Source organism: Haliotis rufescens, unplaced genomic scaffold, assembly GCF_023055435.1.
Source record: "Haliotis rufescens isolate VD_foot unplaced genomic scaffold, xgHalRufe1.0.p SCAF_7, whole genome shotgun sequence".
In the NCBI taxonomy this organism is placed as follows: Eukaryota; Metazoa; Mollusca; class Gastropoda; order Lepetellida; family Haliotidae; genus Haliotis; species Haliotis rufescens.
The window spans coordinates 3,574,856-3,597,667 of NW_025964361.1; the positions used below are offsets into that span (position 1 = coordinate 3,574,856).

The 22,812-nt window shown below is 41.3% G+C and overlaps 1 protein-coding gene across 1 annotated transcript; it reads right to left on the minus strand.

The window, feature by feature from the left end:
* Nucleotides 1–358: 358 nt before the first annotated feature.
* On the minus strand, nucleotides 359–6,852 carry LOC124139679 (5-hydroxyisourate hydrolase-like). Its single transcript, XM_046506941.2, has 4 exons — nucleotides 6,615–6,852; nucleotides 4,384–4,508; nucleotides 2,889–3,024; nucleotides 359–643 (listed from the first exon to the last, which is right to left on the minus strand). Exons 1-4 carry the CDS (start codon nucleotides 6,702–6,704, stop codon nucleotides 554–556), a joined length of 441 nt encoding a protein of 146 aa, XP_046362897.1. The 5' UTR covers nucleotides 6,705–6,852; the 3' UTR covers nucleotides 359–553.
* Nucleotides 6,853–22,812: the final 15,960 nt, after the last annotated feature.

Sequence of the window (22,812 nt, forward strand, 5' to 3'; positions counted from 1 at the left end):
ATTTAACACCGCTTTTTAACATTATTCCAGTTATATCACAGCATGTCAGCTTAATGTGGAAGGAAAGCCCGAAGTGATGCAGGTCTCAGACGTTTACCACTTCGGTGAAACCCACGAGCACGGGTATGGTGCTGACAAACCTAGAAACATAATTGGGGCGAACCGGGATACGAACCCACAATCATAGGTTTCTGGCGTGTCCAAGGGACGCAACTCTGCACAGCGAATCGCGGCGCCTTAGACGACTGGACCACCCGTGCTCCCGGCGGTGGGTTAGCCTAAGTGTTTTTTCTGATGTACCGTGCTGTGATAGTGGCTGAATGTTGAGATGCTTAAACCACATTTTCTCACAAAATAATTTCATTTGACACATTTGATTTATTAAAAAAACATTTAGTACAAAATCAGCTTCCGAGGACAATTTCTGAGATACGTTAAGTTTCATACCACGCAACCCTTTGCGTGTACATTTGGCAGTGAGAATTTACAAGGGTATATCGACATCTACATTATGGGTAGGTATATACATCAGCTGCCACATCCCTGTATTTGACTACGTTCCGATATACGTGGTGTAACCATGGAGACCAATATGGACGGACACATGAAGGTTCTGGCAGTCGGGTGGAGTCTGTAGGCCCAGCTGTGAATGAAAGAATCATGACAGTCTATAAATGATGTATGATGTAATTTGTAAGCTTAAAAACATTCATGTGTTTTTCTGAGAATCATACACCAATGCCAAGAAGCAGGTATTTACGTCTACATGTTAAACTTTGAAACTAGTAGTGCTGATTTATTCTTGAACTTGCTTCAATGCAATTACCGATTGCAATAGGGGCGGTCGGGTAGCCTAGTGGTTAAAGCGTTAGCTCGTCACGCCGAAGACCCGGGTTCGATTCCCGACATGGGTACAATGTGTGAAGCCCATTTCTGGTGTCCCCCCCCCCTGTGATATTGCTGGCTATTGCTAAAAGCGGCGTAAAACCATACTCACTCACTCACTAATTAGATAAGAGAAAATATTATTCTTACAAAAAGTCAAGAAGGTAATATTTGTACTTTCAAAATGCACATTGACTCACTCACTCACTCACTTGGGGCAAGGTCTGGGCTGTAGGAGGGATTGTCTAACTAAAGCCATATTCCCTCATACATGTATGTTAGCCTCTGTAGATCTGGACTTGTGAACTGGAGCATTGTCGTGAAGTAGTAGAACCTTTTGTGTCTACGGCCCTTTCGCTTGAGTATTGCTTTATTTCATTCTAGTTTTCGGAGCAGATAATCCTCCAATAACAATCCCTTCGAATACTGGGGCTATAATCTTCCCAGCTGAAGGGGGTCCGAAACTTATTAGGGGTATGAGATTGGTAAATTAAATAATTCAGCTTTGGTCTTAGGATCTCGGTGACAAAGCTTCTTTTCATCACCGTTACGAAACATCACACAAACTTTCTTTCATCCGTCACCTTATCCCAATTGCCTGGATCGATGCTCACGATGTCAATCACTGGATTTTCTGGTCCAGACTACAGGCCGCCGTCATGTAGCTGAAATCCGTTTGTCGCCTCTTAGGATAAGCATGGTCGCCTTTTACAGCAGGCATGAGTTGCTGAAGACCTATTCTACCACGGACCATGGTGGTGAGTGAGTGAGTATGGTTTTTACGCCGCTTTTAGCAATACTCCAGCAATATCACGGCGGGCGACACCAGAAATGGCCTTCATTGTACGTACCCATGTCGGGATTCGAACCCGGGTTACGGCGTGACGGGCGAACGTTTTAGGATATCCTCTTACATTAAGGTAACACGCTCTGATATCAAGGAAATACTGTTCTCAGGAGTCTTAAACCCATCCCAACGCAATGGCGGAACTCACACAGTATGATACTGCCCATGCTGGCATCCAAAACGAAATGCATTACCATTTGACCACGTGTCTCAGTTGGCGGAGATAAACTTGAAATACTGAGTGTTCAAAACAACGTTCAACCCAACTCGTAGTGAGGAAGCAGTATATAAAGCTTTGATCGAAATTATGGATCTCTCTGAAGTCACATCTGTGTGATTTGTTGTTTGTTTTGTTGTTGAACGCTGCACTCAGCAATATTCCAGCTATATGACGGTGGTCTGTACAAAAATCGAGTCTAGACCAGACAATCCAGTGATTAATATCAGATATCGATCTACGCAGCTGTCAGCGAGTCTGACCACCCGATCCCATTAGTCGCTTCTTAGGATAAGCATAGTCGCCTCTTACAGCAAGCATTGGTTGCTGAAGCTGAAGACCTACGCTAACTCGGATCTTCACGGGTCCACATCTGTGCGAATGTAGCAAGTATCGTACATCATCGTGTGCGGGTTTCGGTTAACGCTGTTTTGAACGGTATTTCAGTTACATCATGGCATTATCTGGGGTTCGAGACATCAGGGTAAGTTTATGCTAATTTGGATACTCGGGTCTCCCAAATGAGTTCGAGACAATCGGTAATTCGACGCATCCGAGTATTTAAGATAGTCTTCTGTGTTACAGGCAGTCATCAAACCCTCATTTTACGAAAGGCTTGGGTGTAGGTTTTGTGGAACGAACCACGACCTAAAAGAATATTTCTTTCGCATGATGCATTCAATCATAATGTTGTCCTTCTGACGGGTGCAATCTTCCCGAGGCAAGGGAGTTAAAACTGGACTTGTAGTCAGTTAACTACCTTGCCTCGGGAAGAGGGCAGGTCCTGAAAAGGAATTCTTTCGTCCGATGCTTGCTGCTGGTAGAGCAAGATTCCTACCTTTAACTAGTACGTCACATTCGTCTCGGGCAAACAGCATACATTGGACACCAGTGGTACGTGGGCTACTTATTGCAGGATCCAGGATGATCTGAACTTACCTCAATGAAAGGACAAATTGGTTGTCCCCCTTTCTGTGAGAAATAGCTTCCGGTGTCGAGATGAAGTTTGTAGCGACCCCCCGGGGTCAAGCTCCGACCCTTCAGCAGCTTCATTTGTCCATCATCCAGGGTACATCTGGGGACAGGAAGTACACTTCATCAGTATAAGCCGTGATCCCTTCATCTTCAGCAGTCTCGTTATCATTGAGTTACGCTTGATGCTGCAATTTTCTCATATGCTGTGTGCATCAATGACGTTCTTATCAACTGGGGCGGTCGGGTAGCCTAGTGGTTAAAGCGTTCGCTCGCCACGCCGAAGACCCGGGTTCGATTCCCGACATGGGTACAATGTGTGAAGCCCATTTCTGGTGTCCCCCGCCGTGATATTGCTGGAATATTGCTAAAAGCGGCGTAAAACCATACTCAGACTCAGTCTTATCAACTGCCGTGGAAAAGAAGTTTCAACTTGAAAATTGGATTTGACCAAAAGATAAAAACGTTATTATACCGTAGGCTGAAAACAGTTGCCGAAACACTTCATCCTTATGGACCAAATACAACTATGATACCCGCATCAAATACTTCATCATCGAAAAACCAAATCTTGTTTGTTTCATGTTCATCCACCATCATGGGTGTACACTTTCTTTAGCCCGGCAGTTTATGTCATACCTGATCAAATTCCTTACTTATGTCACAAAACACATTCCAACCTCCTCACCTTGATCTAAAGCTTTGGCAATTAATTGATATAAACTCCTTGGTAGAACCCTGTCGAATCACCGTATGTAAAACCCGATTGCAGTTGACTAATTACAATATTGGCCTCAAAGAAATTAAAAACTATACACATGGCACCATACACATATTTTTAATATTGGCTAAACCTGAAACAAGGTAGGGGTGGCGAGCATTAAGATCCGATTGAAACAAATTGAGCAAACACGTTACAGTTTATACAGTGACGCATGTTTGGGCCGATTTCCACGGATGTTACATGTAGTAGAAGTGCTTGATTGTCCGTTCACAGTCAGTAATATTACAGCTATATCACGACAACCTGTATAAGTCGACGCAGACGAACTAGTGGTTGATATAATGGCCATCTTCCCACGCCGTGGGTGTACGATGCAACCCATCCATTCAGTTGCTTCTTACAAGCAGACCCGTGAAGATCCGGGGCAGAATAGGTCTTCAGTAACCCATTCTTGCCGTAAAAGGCGACTATGCTTGTCGTGAGAGGCGACTAACGGGATAGGGTGGTCAGACTCGGTGACTTGGTTGATGCATGTCATCGTTTCGCAATTGCCTAGATCGATGCTCATGTAGCTGGAATATTCCTAAGTGCGGCGTTAAACAACAAACAATCAAATCTTAAAAGTTTTTTCTAACCATGATCCCACACAGGGTTAGTTTAGATGGAAATAAAAACACATTCCAGATCAACACGTTCAGCTGCAGAAACTATTACGAAGCGACGGAGTAAACGTTTCACCCTTCTTCCGCTACCTCCCATCCCTTCTTTGTCGTCTGCTCGTAAAGAGTGACCGGAAGTGACCTTCCTGGGCTCCCGGAAGTGGTGTCAAGAACTTGCAGCAGAAAGGTTGGTCTCACTGAGATCTGTTAAAAAACATATGAATCTGTTTAGATTGTGACAATAGTGTAAATCCTATTTCACCTTCGTCATATGATATACGTATTTGTGGTTAAAATGTTTGGGTATTTGTTTGTTGTTTAGCGCCAGCTATATGACGGCGACCTGTAAAGGATCGAGTCTGACCTACACTATCTAGTGATAGATAGTGTGTGAACAGTCCACGCCTTTAGGTACAAGGGCGCGCTATCAACCAAGCCATCAAGCCTGACCACTTGGTCCATTTGATCGTCACTTCCGATCAGCGTAAAAGACCTGAAGATCCAAGTTGGAGCCTGCATGAGTACTATGTGTAAACCCTTTTACTGCGGTACTCCGCCGTGTTACTACTGAAAGCAGCACACTCCCTCCTTCACTCACTCTTTCAATCACCCACTCACCTCCCATGCTTTTAAAAACGTTACACATCGGGTATTTGTAATGCATGGCCTGGCTATTGTCGATTTACCATCAAACTACTGTTGGTAAGGTTAACCAATGATGCTCCGATTGTATAGCACGACCAAATCCGAATGACAATCCGGATATACAGGGTCTGATGGGTAATACCACGGTTATTCCCGTGTACATCAACCGGACAGAAATTTCAATATTTCAACGGTATTGTGTGTTTAAGGAAATTTATCCTCCAAAACTGGCTCCCACAGGAGATATCGCTTGGGTGAGATCAAACGATATCTACATTGCAGAGATCGCTGCAATGAAATGTCATCACAATGCTTTGCAGACCATTGTGATGTCATTGGTCACCATGACTTCACAATCAAATGACATCACTAATTGCTCTGCAACTGAAGCTGTTAACAGTACTTTTTACACTTAAGACACTGCTTATTACTGTGTACAAACTGAAAAAGATGGAAGAATGATGTTGGATGATAAATAAAATCTCACCCTCGTGTCTTTTGATATCAAATATATCAACACTCATTGAGAAAAGTGGAAAAAATCCTCAGCAAGCCTGGGAGTTTTCCCACTTTTATCAACTTGTGTTGATATATTTGATATCAAAAGACACGAAGCTGAGATTCTCTATTTATCATCCAAAACTGGCTCCCACAGGAGATATCGCTTGGGTGAGATCAAACGATATCTACAATGTAGATATCGCTGCAATGAAATTGCATCACAATGCTTTGCAGACCATTGTGACGTCATTGTTACCATGACGTCACAATCAAATGACAACACTAATGGCTCTGCTACTGAAGCTGTTAACAGTACTTTTTACACTTGAGACACTGCTTATTATTGTCTACAAACTGAAAAAGATGGAAGAATGATGTTGGATGATAAAAGCAGCACACTCCCTCCTTCACTCATTCATTCAATCACCCACTCACCACCCGTGCTTTTAAAAACGTTATACATCTTGTATTTGTAATGCATGGCCTGGCTATTGTCGATTTACCATCAAACTACTGTTGGTAAGGTTAACCAATGATGCTCCGATTGTATAGCACGACCAAATCCGATTGACAATCCGGATATACAGGGTCTGATGGGTAATACCATGGTTATTCCCGTGTACATCAACCGGACAGAAGTTTCAATATTTCAACGGTGTTGTGTGTTTAAGGAAATTTATCCTCCAAAACTGGCTCCCACAGGAGATATCGCTTGGGTGAGATCAAACGATATCTACATTGTAGATATCGCTGCAATGAAATATGCATCACAATGCTTTGCAGACCATTGTGACGTCATTGATACATGACGTCACAATCAAATGACAACACTAATGTCTCTGCTACTGAAGCTGTTAGCAGTACTTTTTACACTTAAGACACTGCTTATTACTGTATACAAACTATAAAAAGTTGGAAGAATGATGTTGGATGATAAATAAAATCTCACCCTCGTGTCTTTTGATATCAAATATATCAACACTCGTTGATAAAAGTGAAAAATCTCAAGCCTCAGAGTTTTTCCACTTTTATCAACGAGTGTTGATATATTTGATATCAAAAGACACTCGGGTGATCATGAGAATCTCTATGTCTACCACATACTATGCATTGTAGATATGTCTTTATAACAGAGAGACACTAACTTGTAACTGACATACTCACATGCGAAGTGAATGTCTTCATTTTCCCTCCTGACTTGCTGTCGGAAACCGGTTCCACCTGAACAGCGGCGTCAGAACAACAAACGCTCATTTTCTCACCGAATTATCCCCAAATCAGTAAATCACGACGTCCTCTCGTGCAAAGTGTTTATTACGACCTACACAAGTAGCTCTCAGCAAGTTCGATTTTTATCTCACCTGCTCCAAGAGCCATAATACCGGCAGTGACTAATGCGATAACTGTTTGATATGGACCATTCAATAGCTATCGATGTTGATAAAGGCGAGGCAGCGCCGATGTAAACACCACGTTGTGGGACGGCGTGGCGGAGTTTACGTAAGGCCCTTCGCTAACAATGTCAATTAACATGTTCAAATATTTGACATTCTCAAATATAGGGTTTCTTTAATAGGTCGGTCTCGCGACAGGGTCGTTTTCGTGATACGGTCTGGACTCGGAATGCTGCGGGTGATTTATTAATATAAGGTCTATTGGTCCGGACTTTCTGTACTTGTTTAAGTGCTCGTCGGTAGCATACTTCATGCACAAATACAAACAGCTGGCTGTGAACTTATAAATACGCTAGAAAACAGGTTCGGTGGAGGGTGTGTGGTGTGGGTGCATGTACTAAATTTGTCCCATGTCAAACATGACACTTTTTCAGAATTCACTGGAGACAAGTCCAAATTTCAAATTAAAAAAATATTATATTATGAATATATGAAAAATTATATATAAATCTAAACATATGTACAGTATGGTTATAACGAACTCAAAGGGACTACTAATTTTAGTTCGTTATAACCGTAGTTCGTTATAAGCATATATTCAGCATAACTACAGCAAATAGTCGGGACCAAAAAAGTAAGTTCGTTAAATCCGTCAGTTCGTTATAAGCGTGTTCGTTATAACCATAGTTTACTGTATGTAAATTATATAGATTCAAAAGTCGGTTTCGCAGCAAATGCACTGTTATGTGAATGTAGATGTTGGCCAATGGGTGGTGGGATTAAGCAACAATTTCCTTGTGAACATTTGTTGATTAAAAAACATCAGTGTGTAAAATATGCCAACCCCCGTCCTCCCATGGGCCAAAAATATGAATAATGTCAAGTTGATTTTCTGTTCAGAGTTTCGTGTTCAAGTGTATGTTTCAACCGCTAAATGTTCTTATAATCTGCAGTCGGCATGCTCTGACGGACAAGGATATAGACCCAGGTTTGCTCAAGCCTTGCTCTTGCCCAATAAAGCCTTTGTCAGGGAGCAATTACTTTAACTGAACAAATCACCTTGCCATGTCATATATATTGTTAGATTTAAGATAACGGTAACGATGATTGCTTATCATGCTAAGGTGGTGAGTATGTTTATCTTTCTGGTTCTGAATAGAAAAAATAACATTCAACCCATGTTGTATGATTTTATTTTGAGAACTGCGTTCGTGCCCCTGGTACTTACAAGATCACCTAATCATTATATACTAGTAATCAGGATATCTGTGGACTCCCCATGGTTTCTGAACAAATGTTGGTTGGGTAATAATGAGTTTCGTCATTGTAAACAACATTAGAGCACTGTAAACAATATTGAGGTGAGAATTCTCCTGTAAACCTGACAGAAGACATTTTCTTTATATATAAATCCACTGATGCTTGAGAGGAGGGGGTTAGTTTCAATGGAAGTTGAGCGTGTTCAGCTGCAGAAACTATTACGAAGCGATGGAGTAAACGTTTCACCCTTCTTCCGCTACCTCCCAACCCTTCTTTGTCGTCTGCTCGTAAAGAGTGACCGGAAGTGACCTTGCTGGGCTCCCGGAAGTGGTGTCGAGAACTTGCAGCAGAAAGGTTGGTCTCACTGAGATCTGTTAAAAAACATATGAATCTGTTTAGATTGTGACAATAGTTTAAAATTAATCCTTTTTCACCTTCGTCATGTGATATACGCATTTGTGGTTAAAATGCTTGGGTTTTTGTTTGTTGTTTAGCGCCAGCTATATGACAGCGATCTGTAAAGCGTCGAGTCTGACCTACACTATCTAGTGATAAATATGTTGTGGACAGGCCACGCCATTAGGCGTAAACATAAACATATGTATGTATTATTATAAAGATTCAAAATTCGGGGTGTCGCATTCATATTGAGTCGCATTTTTGGCTAGGGGCCAGCAGTCGCATTCTTTTGGAGACGCATTAATTTCATGATTTACAGTAAACAGGGGATCTGTGGACTCTGAACAAATGTTGCTTGGTTGGGTAATACTGAGTCTCGTCATTGTAAACAACATTAGAGCCAAATGATCTTTTCCATTTTTCATTAATAATCATAGAATATGTCGTGCAAATGTATGTCATAACCGATTTTGTTTATAGAACATTATTGTTTTTTTTATAAAATTGAGCAACTATTTAAACTATATCACGGCAATATTGGTAAATAATCGAGTTTAGACCAGGCAAACTAGTGGCTAATAGTATGAGTATTTAGGAGAACCGTCGAGGTACGATGACACACGGTAGGTTGGAGTCTCATTATAATCAGATATCGTACTCCGATGTAACTCTATCCTGCGTCAAGATCTGACAAACGCTCCAAGAAGGAAGCGTCGGTTCCACTGCCCTGTGCGTTTCGCACGCTGCTGCCGAGAATTTAGAAGCCTCGACACTGATGATTAGATGATAAAATGAGGGGTATCGCACAGGAGTATCAAAATCTTATTAAAATCTGATCTTTTACTCTGACACGATATGCGTTAAGATCTGACGAGCCAATCAGATGTCAGCTTTCTAAAACAATTTGGCTTCATTTCTCTTCCACCTCGAATCGGTTATTTCAGACATTGCCACAGAGCACAGAAACGACAGGGTGTATTAAACATTTCCACCAATATAATTATGCCGCCTTCATTATCAATTGGACCGCCTCCGTGGTCTAGTGGTAGTGAGTCTGTCGGGAGAGCGGAAGGTCGGGGGTTTGATTCCGGCCCGCGTCATACCCAAAGACGGTAAACGTTTGTACTAGTTGATACCCTGCCTGGCTAAAACTAGGACCGGTTTGCTCGGAGTCAGTAAACTGTGTCTGTCTGAGTGGGGTATTCATGTTAAACAGAGGCATGGTATCAACAACCCCCCCCCCCCCCCCCCCCCCCACACACACACACACACACACGTCATTGCACGTCGGTATATAAGTGTAATAATCTTGCATCGTACCCCGACCGCGTGGATCGTTCTTCATATCAATCAACAGATTGTGTGGTCACACGCACGCACACATGCACGCACAGCCACACCTCTGTAATAGATTTGATGACTGCAACATGAACACAAGTCTTGTGTTATGCGGAATCAGATACTAAATAAGTGGCACAGTCTTGAACAATATAAAAAGTTGCTGATATTCCAGATAATGTTTCACAATGCTTCCGAAAAAAGACGTCGCTTAAATCAATTATCAATGCTTCACCTCTACGAACCAACAATATTAAGTCTACACCTTGAACCCATTTCACGTTAATATCTGCTCCTGGCAAGTAAGTGATCAGGAAATATGAACTGATCTATTGATTGGTCATCGATTGAGGTAATCAGGGATTACTCAGCGTCAAAGTGCATTGTTACCTGTCAATGTAGGATACCATTGCCATGGTCACTCCTAACCTGACTGTCCTCAGCAGCAGGACGAATGGATAGGAGACTTTCGAGGACAGCTTGTTCTATTGCAATAGTATTGAGACAGTTACAAATGCTTTGCGATAGTACTGCACTACAATTCCACTACATGTAGGTTATTTGTTTTGGTTTGGTTTGTTGTTTTACGCCGCACTCAGCAATATTCCAGCTATATCACGGCGGTCTGTAAATAATCGAGTCTGGACCAGACAATCCAGTGATATACCTCATGAACATCGATCTACGCAATTGGGATCGATGACATGCATCAACCAAGTCAGCGAGCCTGACGTAATAAGCTAGCGGTCAAAAGAAAATACACACCCATGTTTGATAGAACTTAACAAACAAAATATGGTTAGTCGATAGCGAAATGACACGGGTGTCTAGGTTGTGGTTTGGACATTAAGTTTGCACGGCGACTGTCATCAGCCTAGTAACGTTTTGATAACGTTTTCAATTTTGGGTAAAATCAGTTTTAAAGTTTGCTTGCATTAAACGACATGCATGGTGACTGAGCATCAAGCAAATTCATGGTTATGCGCACATTGCTTGAGGGAATTTACGGTGGCTAGTGGTCATTTGAGTGAAGTCTTTGTGTAAGGAAAACATTGGACACTAACATCTTTACCCCAGTAGATAATTTGGTTTGGGAGATATTTTCAATCAATATGTTATACTTCTGACGTGTGTCGTACAGGATTTCCAGTGTGGCCTAATCAGGCCACGTGTTACTTCAGGTCTTCCGCCTTTCTGTATGACTCGATGTCTATCTTTGCGGAAGATACCCGTGAGTGAGTGAGTGAGTTTGGTTTAACGCCGCTTTTAGCAATATTCCAGCAATATCACGGCGGGGGACACCGGAAATGGGCTTCACACATTGTACCCATGTCGGGATTCGAACCCGGGTCTTCGGCGTGACGAGCGAACGCTTTAACCACTAGGCTACCCGACCGCTCCAGATACCCGTGAAGACCCGGGTGAGAATAGGTCTTCCTCAACCCATGTTTGTCGCAAGAGGCGACATTGCTTGTCGTTAGAGGCGACTAAGGGGATCGGGTGGACTGGCTGCTTACTTGGTTGATGCATGTCATCGTTTCCCAATTGCGTAGATCGATGTTAATTATGTTAATCACTGGACTGTCTGATCCAGACTCAATTATTTACAGACCATCACACAAAAAACAAAACTTTACGGGAGGTATCCTCAATTGTTGTTTTTTATGGCGGTCGGGTAGCCTAGTGGTTAAAGCGTTCGCTTCGTCGTGCCGAAGACCCGGGTTCAATTCCCGACATGGGTACAATGTGTGAAGCCCATTTCTGGTGTCCCCGCCGTGATATTGCTGGAATATTGCTAAAAGCGGCGTAAAACCAAACTCACTCACTCACTCGGAGGGGCATTCACGTTTATCCTCTCACAAAGTATATTTTCCTCAAAACGAATTGAAAAGTAACGAAACGGGGGCAGTGTTCATTTTTATTCATAAATCACGAGGAAGCGCGTCATCCATATTAACAATAACTGATATTTGTCAAAGCTGCAATAAAAACACAAATTTTGGCTAGGTCAGCCAGCTCATTTTCCGAGTACAGGAATCTAACACATAAACCCCAGGTCCGCACCAAATGTCACCTACTTAATATCTTGGCCCACACTCAGCACACGTCATCTTGTTAAAAAGGTCATCACTAAATAATGAGAAACATGGTCGGTTTTAATTACTGGAAGGATAAACATTTATAAGACATAACAATCTTACACAATACCATCCAATCACAGCCTTCAGATCATTCTCGATCTGCACTGAAGGCTCTTCGAAAACGGCTCAAGCACAACTGATTTTGATTCAGTGTAGTGGAACCTTTATGACAATCAAGGCATGCAGTGGAAGGGAGTAGCTCTCCTCGAATGTTCCTATAATATCAAGGCATATAAAAAGATGAAATACATCATAATTTTCTTTCCAAGGGGTGATTGTAGTAACTGTAACCGAAAGATTTGAATATTTCGGATTGTGATCTGAATTTTAAGACTTCACAGGGAAGGGAGGTTACTCTGAAGTTGGACCGGAAGTTTTGACTACAGTAACAATTACCTCCAGTGTGAGTGGGTGATTGAATATTAATTTAGACCGCGTCAACGTTTTTACGGGGCTTAAGTCGTACGTTGTGTGTTAACTGGCTTAAACGCTCTTAAAATCATTCTACTACTCATGTTTTTCGTGTCAGTCTCAACATAGTATTTGTTGTTGTTCAGCGCCGCACTCCGCGATATTCCATATATATATATGAGTTCTGTCTGTAAATAATCGTGTCTGGTTTAGACGACCGTGTGATGGATATCATGAACATGGCTCTACGCAATTGGGTTATTATGACACGTCATCATCCACGTCCATCATCCGATCCATTTGGTCGCCTCTTACGAGAGGGGGATATGTTGCTGAGACCTATATTTTTTTACACGGAATTCCTACGGGTTTCGAGGTCAGCAGATTGGTAAAACACTGTTGGGTGGTTGGAAAAAGCAACACATTTTGGCATGTGAGTGAGTGTCGTTTTACGCCGTCGTAATTAGTATAATTGGTATATCAAGCTTGTCTCGATTATCCACAGGACGTCATCATAGCTGTGATATTGCCGAGTGCAAAGTTCAATAACAAACACACCAACAGTATGTGTGACCATTAAATCGTGGACATTTTTTTATCAATAAGTTAGTTACCCTTTTAGAAATACCATGTCATCAAGGAATGATACATTAAGTATTTGAAATGGTACATAGAGTATTGGAATATATGGGAGATAACTCGTCAAAGACAACGTCAAACCGTGCCCATTGTGTGGACTTTTCATTTTTAAGAACATGTCCCAAATACTACTACTACTACTCCTACTACTACTACTACTACTATTACTATTACTACTACTACTACTGCTACTACTACTAGATTGATTCTTTATATATATATAAATACCGCGAAAAGTGAATTTTTTAAATTATGTATTCTGCTATGAACAGTATTCCAGTTATATGTGGGGGACACGGGTGGCCCAGTCGTCTAAGGCGCCGTAATTCGCTGTGCAGAGTTGCGTGCCTTGGGCACGCCAGGAACCTATGATTGTGGGTTCGAATCCCGATTATGTTTCTAGGTTTGTCAGCACCATACCCGTGCTCGTGGGTTTCACCGAAGCGGTAAACGTCTAAGACCTGCATCACTTTGGGCTTTCCTCCCACATCAAGCTGGCACGCTGTGATATAATTGGAATACTGTTAAAAGCGGCGTTAAACTCAACTCACTCACTCCAATTATATGACGGCGTGTCAGCTTGATGTTGGGGAAAAGGCCGAAGCACTTTCCTGGAACCCACGAACACGGTTATGGTAAGAACAAATAAAAAAACAAACAGGGTCATTCTGGCTTTCGAACCACGATCAAAGGCTCTGGCGCGCTAAGGGACACAGGCAATTGCAGCGGATCACACGACAAGGCAATCCGTGCCCCCTTTAACATTGAGAAAATAATGTCCAGACCTCATTGCTGCAGACATAAAATAAAAAAATGATTTTATTCAATGATGTTATAATTTGTTGTCCTAAACTAATTACAATTCTTTGAAGACGACCACATGCGACATTTGTGTCGTGTCAGACAGAAATCAGTTAAGTAAAGCGACAAAGCCCTTTCCATATCCAATAGAAATCTATGTATGAAGCAGAGACTATACTCCGATTCTGACTATAAACACTCTATTCTAACGCTCATACGCCTTACAACAACGGGATCGGGTGGTCAGGCTCCTTGACGTTGTTGATGCATGTCATCGATCCCAATTGCGTGTATCGATGCTCATGATCTTAAACCCTGGAATGTCTGGTCCAGACTCGATTATTTACAGACCGCCGTCATACAGCTGTAATATTGCTGAGTGCAGCGTTAAACAACAAACAAACCAACAACCAACCAACCTTAATCTCAACAACCGACCAGCACAGTGATGACATCGGATCTACGGAACAACACCTTGTTTGAAGCTACTCGACCCACTGTTTAACAACAGAGAGGATTATCCTAGAGACGACGTGCCTTCAAAACTGTAACAACATCAGACAAGGTTCTCGGTATGTATTTTCCCCTGTCTACCCGGAAAAGTTATATCTATTGTGTATGAGGAGTGTTCATAAATGAAACCTACTTGAGATCTATTTGAGTGTACGAAATACAAATGGCAACAGTGATATCTGACTGTCACAGCTAATCGTTTCTGAATATAATTGCTGAAGTACATCTTTATATGAATGGCCAATTTGTCTCATGTCATCACCCTACAGTGTGTGGATATGTGTTGGAATAATAACTTCGTAAATTCTTTGTATGTATCCACACAACCAGAACGATACGTCTCCAAATTTCCTGAGTCTTTATAAAACGAATTCCGACTAGATAAGACTCTTGACTATGAACTTTTCTAACCCACTACGTTAAGGGAGGTATTTCTTTCCGGTTCGGAAAAAGAAGTACACTTGCAACATTGATTGTACAGTTTCTCCTATCTATTGTGCTAAATACCATAGACGCATTCGATATCATAGCTGCGTTTCGGAAGTGACGTCACCATCTTCTTATCCTATCATAAACTTTCCACGGATTTCTCTCGCACTCGAATTTGATTTGATTGGACGTTTGAACGCAAATGGCCAGTGATGTTATGAAATGTCTATATAATAAACTGCATAAACGACAAGGTTTCAATTTGACTTCCTTAGTTTTGCAAAGTAACTCTTTTTCAGATGTGTCTTGCAACTAGACACTAAACCAATCCATGTAGGTACCTTCCAAACAGACCCGTGAAGACCCGGTTAGAATAAGTCTTCAGCAACCCATGCTTGCCGTAAAAGGCGACTATGCTTGTCGTAAGAGGCGACAAACGGGATCGGGTGGTCAGGCTCGCTGACTTGGTTGATGCATGTCATCATATTCCAATTGCGTAGGTCGATGCTCATGATGTCAGTTACTGGATTGTCTGGTCCATACTCGATTATTTACAGACCACCGTCATATAGCTGGAATATTGCTGAATGCGGCGTTAAGCAACAAGCAAACCTTCCAAACCTGGTACATGAAGCCAACCGTAAGCATTGACCACTTTGGTAAAACCAAGGAGAAATGGCACTGTGCTGACAAATAGAAGTTGGTCCAGAACGTCAACGCCAGAGAACAAGAAGTCTCGACTGTCTGCCGAAACAGATTCCATTGGGCGAAAAGTCCAGACAGCGGTAAAAGTGATAAAAATGGATCGCTGAAAATCAGTGATGACACCCATTCGTGACCAACTTGTGTTATTCCGGGACAAGCCGAATAGCGATTCGTGCCCCTCTCGTGCGACCGGGTTCCGTCTTAGCGCAAACGGGCATACCTAATACAATTGTCAACTCGTTGCGTAATGGTTCAGACATTTCCCCCATATATTATATACATTTCAGATGCAATTTAAAGCACATCAGGGCGTGAGGAATTATACAGTATGATTGAACACATTTAACTGTGTCTTTGGTATATTTTAGATGCAAGACATATGTAAAATCAAAAATTATTTCTGAGGGATGCTTTGACGAAGAACTTGAAATCATACGCGCATTCTGATTGGTTTGTCGTATTTTCGCACATAACATTCATCGATAGGGGGACGAGTCTTCTTGCAGGTTACGGAAATGGGCGAGTGGTGACGAATGTGATGACAACGGGTGTTCCCGAAGCAAAGGATCATGATCGGATCACTGGTGCCATCGCGCGACTGTGAGGTAAGATATGTAACTCCTTTGATTAAATGTAACATATATATGTACTCCTCGTTCTTAACTACGGTTATAACGAACTCAAAGGGACTACTCATTTTAGTTCGTTATAACCGTTGTTCGTTATAAGCATAATTATATATAGAATAACTACAGCAAATTGTCGGGACCAAAAAGTAAGTTCGTTGTATCCGTCAGTTCGTTATAAGCATGTTCGTTATAACCGTAGTTTACTGTAATAGAATCCAGACATGACAATTGAAAGCGGACAGCATTAATAGCGGTCCACGTCTTTTGGCTACGACTTAAAGTCAACCGGGGGCTGTCGGGGAGCCTAGTGGTTAAAGCGTTCGCTCGTCACGCCGAAAACCCGGGTTCGATTCCCGACATGGGTAGAATGTGTGAAGCCCATTTCTGGTGTTCCCCGCCTTGATGTTGCTGGAATATTGCTAAAAGGGACGTAAAACCATACTCACTCACTCACTAAAGTCAACCGCCCAGGTCAACCAATCCCCATTTAGAAGCTTCATCTGGAAAACATGTTCTGGCACGAATAACCACGCTTGCACGCCCTTCGATGCTTGCTTGAATGTTTTCAAAATATTATCCATCAAAAGTATTTACCGTTCCAACATGCGTTTCATTTCTAAATACATCCTGGCAATTTGTTTTTTAGATTTTTTTCATCACATACTTGAGGTTTCTATTAAACTAGGACCAGACAGCCCTGTCAGAGTGTATCATCATTACGTCATGATGGCGATGATAGTAGCTTCAGCAGCTTTCACACGTCCACAAAAGATGAAGATGTATGCGGAAGATTATTCCGTAGATAGAACGCCATGGAGACATAACTGATGCTTATCTGGTTATACATTATTTGGCGGTTTTGTGATGGGTGTATCTGCCTCGTAAATCTATTTGTGTTTTTTTGGCTGTTTCAACAAAAAAATGTATAGTGCTCTAACCGGATCTGACGGCTACCGTTAATGTTGGGATTTTAGAGGTCATTCATTTGACCTTTGAGTGTATATACTGGCTTAGTAGTTAGGTTACACCGAGTGCAATCCGTTGCTCAACGCTTGCTAGGAGTGTGGTCTCTGTGAATGACGTTAAAGAGGCATCGTCACTCACGATAGACCTGATGATAAACTTAAGCAGTATTTGAATAGCAATGGCTTATCTCGATTAAAAAAAGTTCTTTGCAAATCCTAACAGTTTTGATAAACATAGAACTGCATACATCATTATCAAATTTTATATGCAGCAAGCATGAGTGATGTGATATAACCTGTTTTACTTTTGCGTGTCATAAGAAGTGTCTGTGCTTGTCGTAAGAAGCGACTATGCTTGTCGTGAGAGGCGACTGACGGGAACGGGTGGTCAGGCTTGCTGACTTGGTTGATGCATGTCGTCGTTTCCCAATTGCCCAGATCGAGGGTCATGATGTTAATCACTGGATTGTCTGGTCCAGACTCGATTATTTACAGACCATCATATACCTGGAATATTGCTGAGTGCAGCGTTTAACAACCAACAAACAAAACTTTACGGAAGGTATCCTCAATTGTATTTTTATGAACGCCTTCAGATCAGAGGGCCATCCACGTTACAGAAGACCGTCATGGCTGGAATATTACGGCGTTAAACAAAAAACAACAACCAAAAAAACAAAGCTGAACCCTTGTATTCATGATCAACGCTATGGTGTATACTGTTACGAATTTAAAAGTGGCAGCCATTATTTTTTCAAAATTCATTAATGTTGCACGTATACTTCGCCGATTCCTTTCTCTTCGTCACCATGTTTGTGAAAACAAGAAAGTAGTGGCCTCTCTTACCATTTTTCATCAACACGTCAATAAAATAATATACACTTCCGGCTGACGTCATGTTTCATCACAAGCGAATAAGCCATTTCAACCCCATTGGAAACAGACTTTACTGACAGCAGATATAGACGATATTTCCTCCTTTATAACGCGGAAGACATGAAAACAAATCATACATTGGGACCAACTGTTTCATATTCTTGTTCTGCGTGAGTGTGTGTGAGTGATTTAATGTGTATTGTGTATGTGTGTATGCGTGCGTGCGTGCGTGCGTGCGTGCGTGCGTGTCTCTCTCTATTGTGTGTGTGTGTGTGTTGTGTATTTCTATTGTGTGTAGTGTATGTGTATTGTGTGTGTATGTGTAGTGTCTGTATGTGTGTGTATTTGTTTTGTGTGTATTATGTGTATGTCAATTGTGTGTATTATGAGTATGCCTGTGTAGTGTATGTGTGTAGTGTGTATGTAGTATATGTGTGCGACTGTGTGTACTGAGTGTGCGTTTGCATTGTGTGCAGTGTATGTGTATTTTGTATGTGTGTGTGCGTGCGTCCGTGTGTGTCTATTATGAGTGTGTGTGTTGTGTATGTGTGTGCAGACTGTTTATTTCGATCGTGTGTAGTGTATGTGTATTGTGTGTGTATGTGTATTATGTGTAGTGTCTGTATGTGTGTATTTGTTTCGTGTGTGTAATCGTGTGTATTACGTGTATATCTATTGTGTGTATTATGAGTGTGCCTGTGTAGTGTATGTGTGTAGTGTGTATGTAGTGTAGTATATGTGTGCGACTGTGTGTACTGAGTGTGCGTTTGCATTGTGTGCAGTGTATGTGTATTTTGTGTGTGTATTAAGTGTGTGTGTGTCATGTGTGAGTGTAGAGTGTGTATGTATTGTGTGTCTTAGAGAGTGTGTGAATCGTGTGCATGTATGTGTGTTGTGAATTATGAGTGTGTGTATTGTGTGACAGAGAGAACGTACCGTACGCACACTGAGGAAGTGTGAATTCTTAAAGCATAACAGTGTATCTACGTATCATACAGAACATATAACTTTGTGGTATGGCACATCCATTCTCACCAGTGAAGCGTAGGGAGCCGTCCTTCTTACACACTTGTGGGTGAGAAACCCATTTTGAGATAACTGGTGTCAAACATATGCATATGTGTGATGCATTTTGAATTTTATTCGACTTCGAAGTAAGGGTTGATGAGGAGGGACATACCAGTATATTTGACGCTTTGGCATCCAGGGGGTAAGGCTGTTAAACACCTAAGGTTCAACACAGACGTAGGTGAACATTCGACTAGCACGAGCAACTTATGAATGACGATAAGGAAAATAGTCCGTCATAATCTGACCTCAGGTCATCACCATGGAGTAGCTAACCACGGGCCTGGAGTTCTATCTCACATATATGTTTGATACCAGTTATCTCAAATGTTTTTTTCACCCACGAGTGTGTAAGAAAAATATATACATTACAATGATCAGGTAAATTCAAGAGAAATCGTAAAAGTTTCCGTCATGTGTGACGCCATGACTGACGCAAAATCACGCGCAACGACGACGGTAGTTATCTGCATTTTCTTACTAATTCCCTTGGTAACATTGGAAAACATAAAAACAAATAACAATACGTAGATTGTCAGATTGTTTCTGATTACTTACATGACACACTTATGTTAAAGGATCTCTCGATCAATGAAAATCCTCTGAAAGTCCCGCATTGTGTAACGCCATTTTGTAAAAGTCAGTCACCGGTAGTGATGTCATACGAAAGTAAATATTGTTGTACATATTTTGTAATTTCTTGAGGTGAAAATTATTAAGTCGGCATCCAGCGTGTGCTTTGATCTCATCTACTTTGCATTGTCATCATCGCCTTGATAATCCACAGAAACCTTTTTGCGTTGGGTCACATTATTTATAAGTACAGTAAACTACGGTTATAACGAACTCAAAGGGACCACTGATATTAGTTCGATATAACCGTAGTTCGTTATAAGCATATGTACAGCATACATACCCGGTCCATAAATGACCAGGACAAAAAAAATATGCTCGTTATATCCGTCAGTTCGTTATAAGCGTGTTCGTTATAAACGTAGTTTACTGTAGTAAGCAGTACACCGGGTTACGTCAATAATGTCTGTTGTGTTATGTATTAATGCGCAACTGCGATCATGAGAATGGCCAAAATGCACCGATTCGATACTAAACAGGTGCGAATTTAATATGTGTAAGAAACAAATGAAGGCATTCGCCTGTCCGATTGCATTTCTCTTACACCACCTTGTTTTAAAGCTTTCGCGGGGCGGTCGGGTAGCCTTGTGGTTAAAGCGTTCGCTCGTCACGCCGAAGACCTGGGTTCCATTCCCGACATGGGTACAATGTGTGAAGCCCATTTCTGGTGTCCCCCGCCGTGATATTGCTGGAATATTGCTAAAAGCGGCGTAAAACCATACTCACTCACTCAAAGCTTTCGCTCGTTAGATACGTTAAGAAACAACCCATAAGATAAAAGGTATCTGACAGACTCTGTGTAGTAATCTCTATTTCAATGGGATACGGAATACAGTAGACCTTGGTGACATATAAATACTGCGTTATGAATCGGATCAAACTAATGACAATGACACTTTGTTTGTCAAGATATTGACGTGACTCAGATTTACTAAGCCTTGTGACATTTTCATTGTGTATTTTAATTTATGAGCTCTCAAAAAGACTATTAAAGCGGATTATTGAATGATGTATCTCTTGTTTTTGTAGACACGTTGATGGACTGGCTAATCCTAGAGCAAATTTTGACATTTAAGGTTTATTAATAGTTTCGTGGATTATGGATCACATTAATATATACAGGTCACTTTAATACACAATGGCATAATGATGTAGCTTCTTTCGGGGTATATGTGCATCAAATGCAATCACTATACAACTATGAAAAGTGTGAGTGACTTTTAACGCCGCTTTGAAAAGCATTTCGGCAGGCAATTGTATGTGAGGTAAGCATGCATTGATGCAGGTCTTAGACGTTTACCACCTTGACGAAACTCACAGGCAAAGCAAAACACATCATCGACCTATGATCATAGGTTTCTGGCACGCCAAAGGGAAGCAACTCAGCGGAGAGAATTGTGTCACGTAACACGACTGGGCCACCATATGAAAATTGTGACCGGAGATTTGCATGTTGTTTCACCGGTTAATAACAGTTAACAGGTTAATTCAGTTTAACGCTGATTTGACAACTGTTTCACTAATATAAAAGTGAGCTGGTTTATTGTGGGAGGAGAAGCCAAGATTGTAGCAGGTCGTAAATCTATACAAGCTTAATGAAACATGTGAGCAGCGTGTGGCAGACCAGGGGTCGTAATGAATGCAAACTTTGGTCGTATTGAATGCAAATTGTGAATTCCAACCAATGAGACCCGTGAAGATCCGGGGTAGAAAAGGTCTTCATCAAACAATACTTTCCGTAAAAGGCGACTATCCAATTGCGTGGATCGATGCTCATGTCTGGTCCAGAATTGATTATTGACAGACCGCCATATAGCTGGTATATTGCTGAGTGCGGCGTAAAACAACAAACCAACCAACCAACCAACCAATGACCCTGAAAAAGCTGAGTTAGAAATGTGTGACTGAGTGTTATTAACAGGTGTTCTGATAATCAAATGCTGCTTAAGTCCTACCCAGCGATACCTTACTTGGCATTTACAACATGGAATCCAACAACTGTCCAATACCTTACTTGGCATTTACAACATGGAATCAAGCAACCGTCCAATACCTTACTTGGTATTTATAACATAGAATCCAGCGACCGTCCAATATCTTACTTGACATTTACAACATACACTCCAGTAACCGACCAATATCTTACTTGACATTTATAACATAGAATCCAGCTACCCACCAATATCTAACTTGACATATATAACATAGAATCCAGCTACCCACAAATACCTAACTTGACATTTACAACATAGAATCAAGCTACCCACCAATTTCTAACTTGACATATATAACATAGAATCCAGCTACCCACCAATACCTTACTTGACATTTATAACATAGAATCCAGCTACCCACCAATACCTTACTTGACATTTATAACATAGAATCCAGCTAACCACCAATTCCTTACTTGAGATTTATAACATAGAATCCAGCTACCCACCAATACCTTACTTGACATTTATAACATAGAATCCAGCAACCGACCTATATCCTACTTGACATATATAACATAGAATCCAGCAACCCACCAATACCTTACTTGGCATTTACAACATAGAATCCAGCTACCCACCAATACATTACTTGACATTTATAACATAGAATCCAGCTACCCATTAATATCTAACTTGACATTTACAACATGGAATCCAGCAACCGACCAATACCTTACTTGACATTTACAACATGGAATCCAGCAACCGACCAATACCTTACTTGACATTTACAACATGGAATCCAGCAACCGACCAATACCTTACTTGACATTTACAACATGGAATCCAGCAACCGACCAATATCTTACTTGACATTTATAACATAGAATCCAGCTACCCACCAATACCTTACTTGTCATATATAACATAGAATCCAGCTACCCACCAATATCTTACTTGACATTTATTACATAGAATCCACCTGCCCACCAATATCTTACTTGACATATATAACATAGAATCCAGCTACCCACCAATACCTTTCTTGACATTTATAACATAGAATCCATCTGCCCACCAATATCTTACTTGACATATATAACATAGAATCGAGCAACCCACCAATATCTTACTTGACATTTACAACATAGAATCCAGCTACCCACCAATACCCTACTTGACATTTATAACATAGAATCCAGCTACCCATTAATATCTAACTTG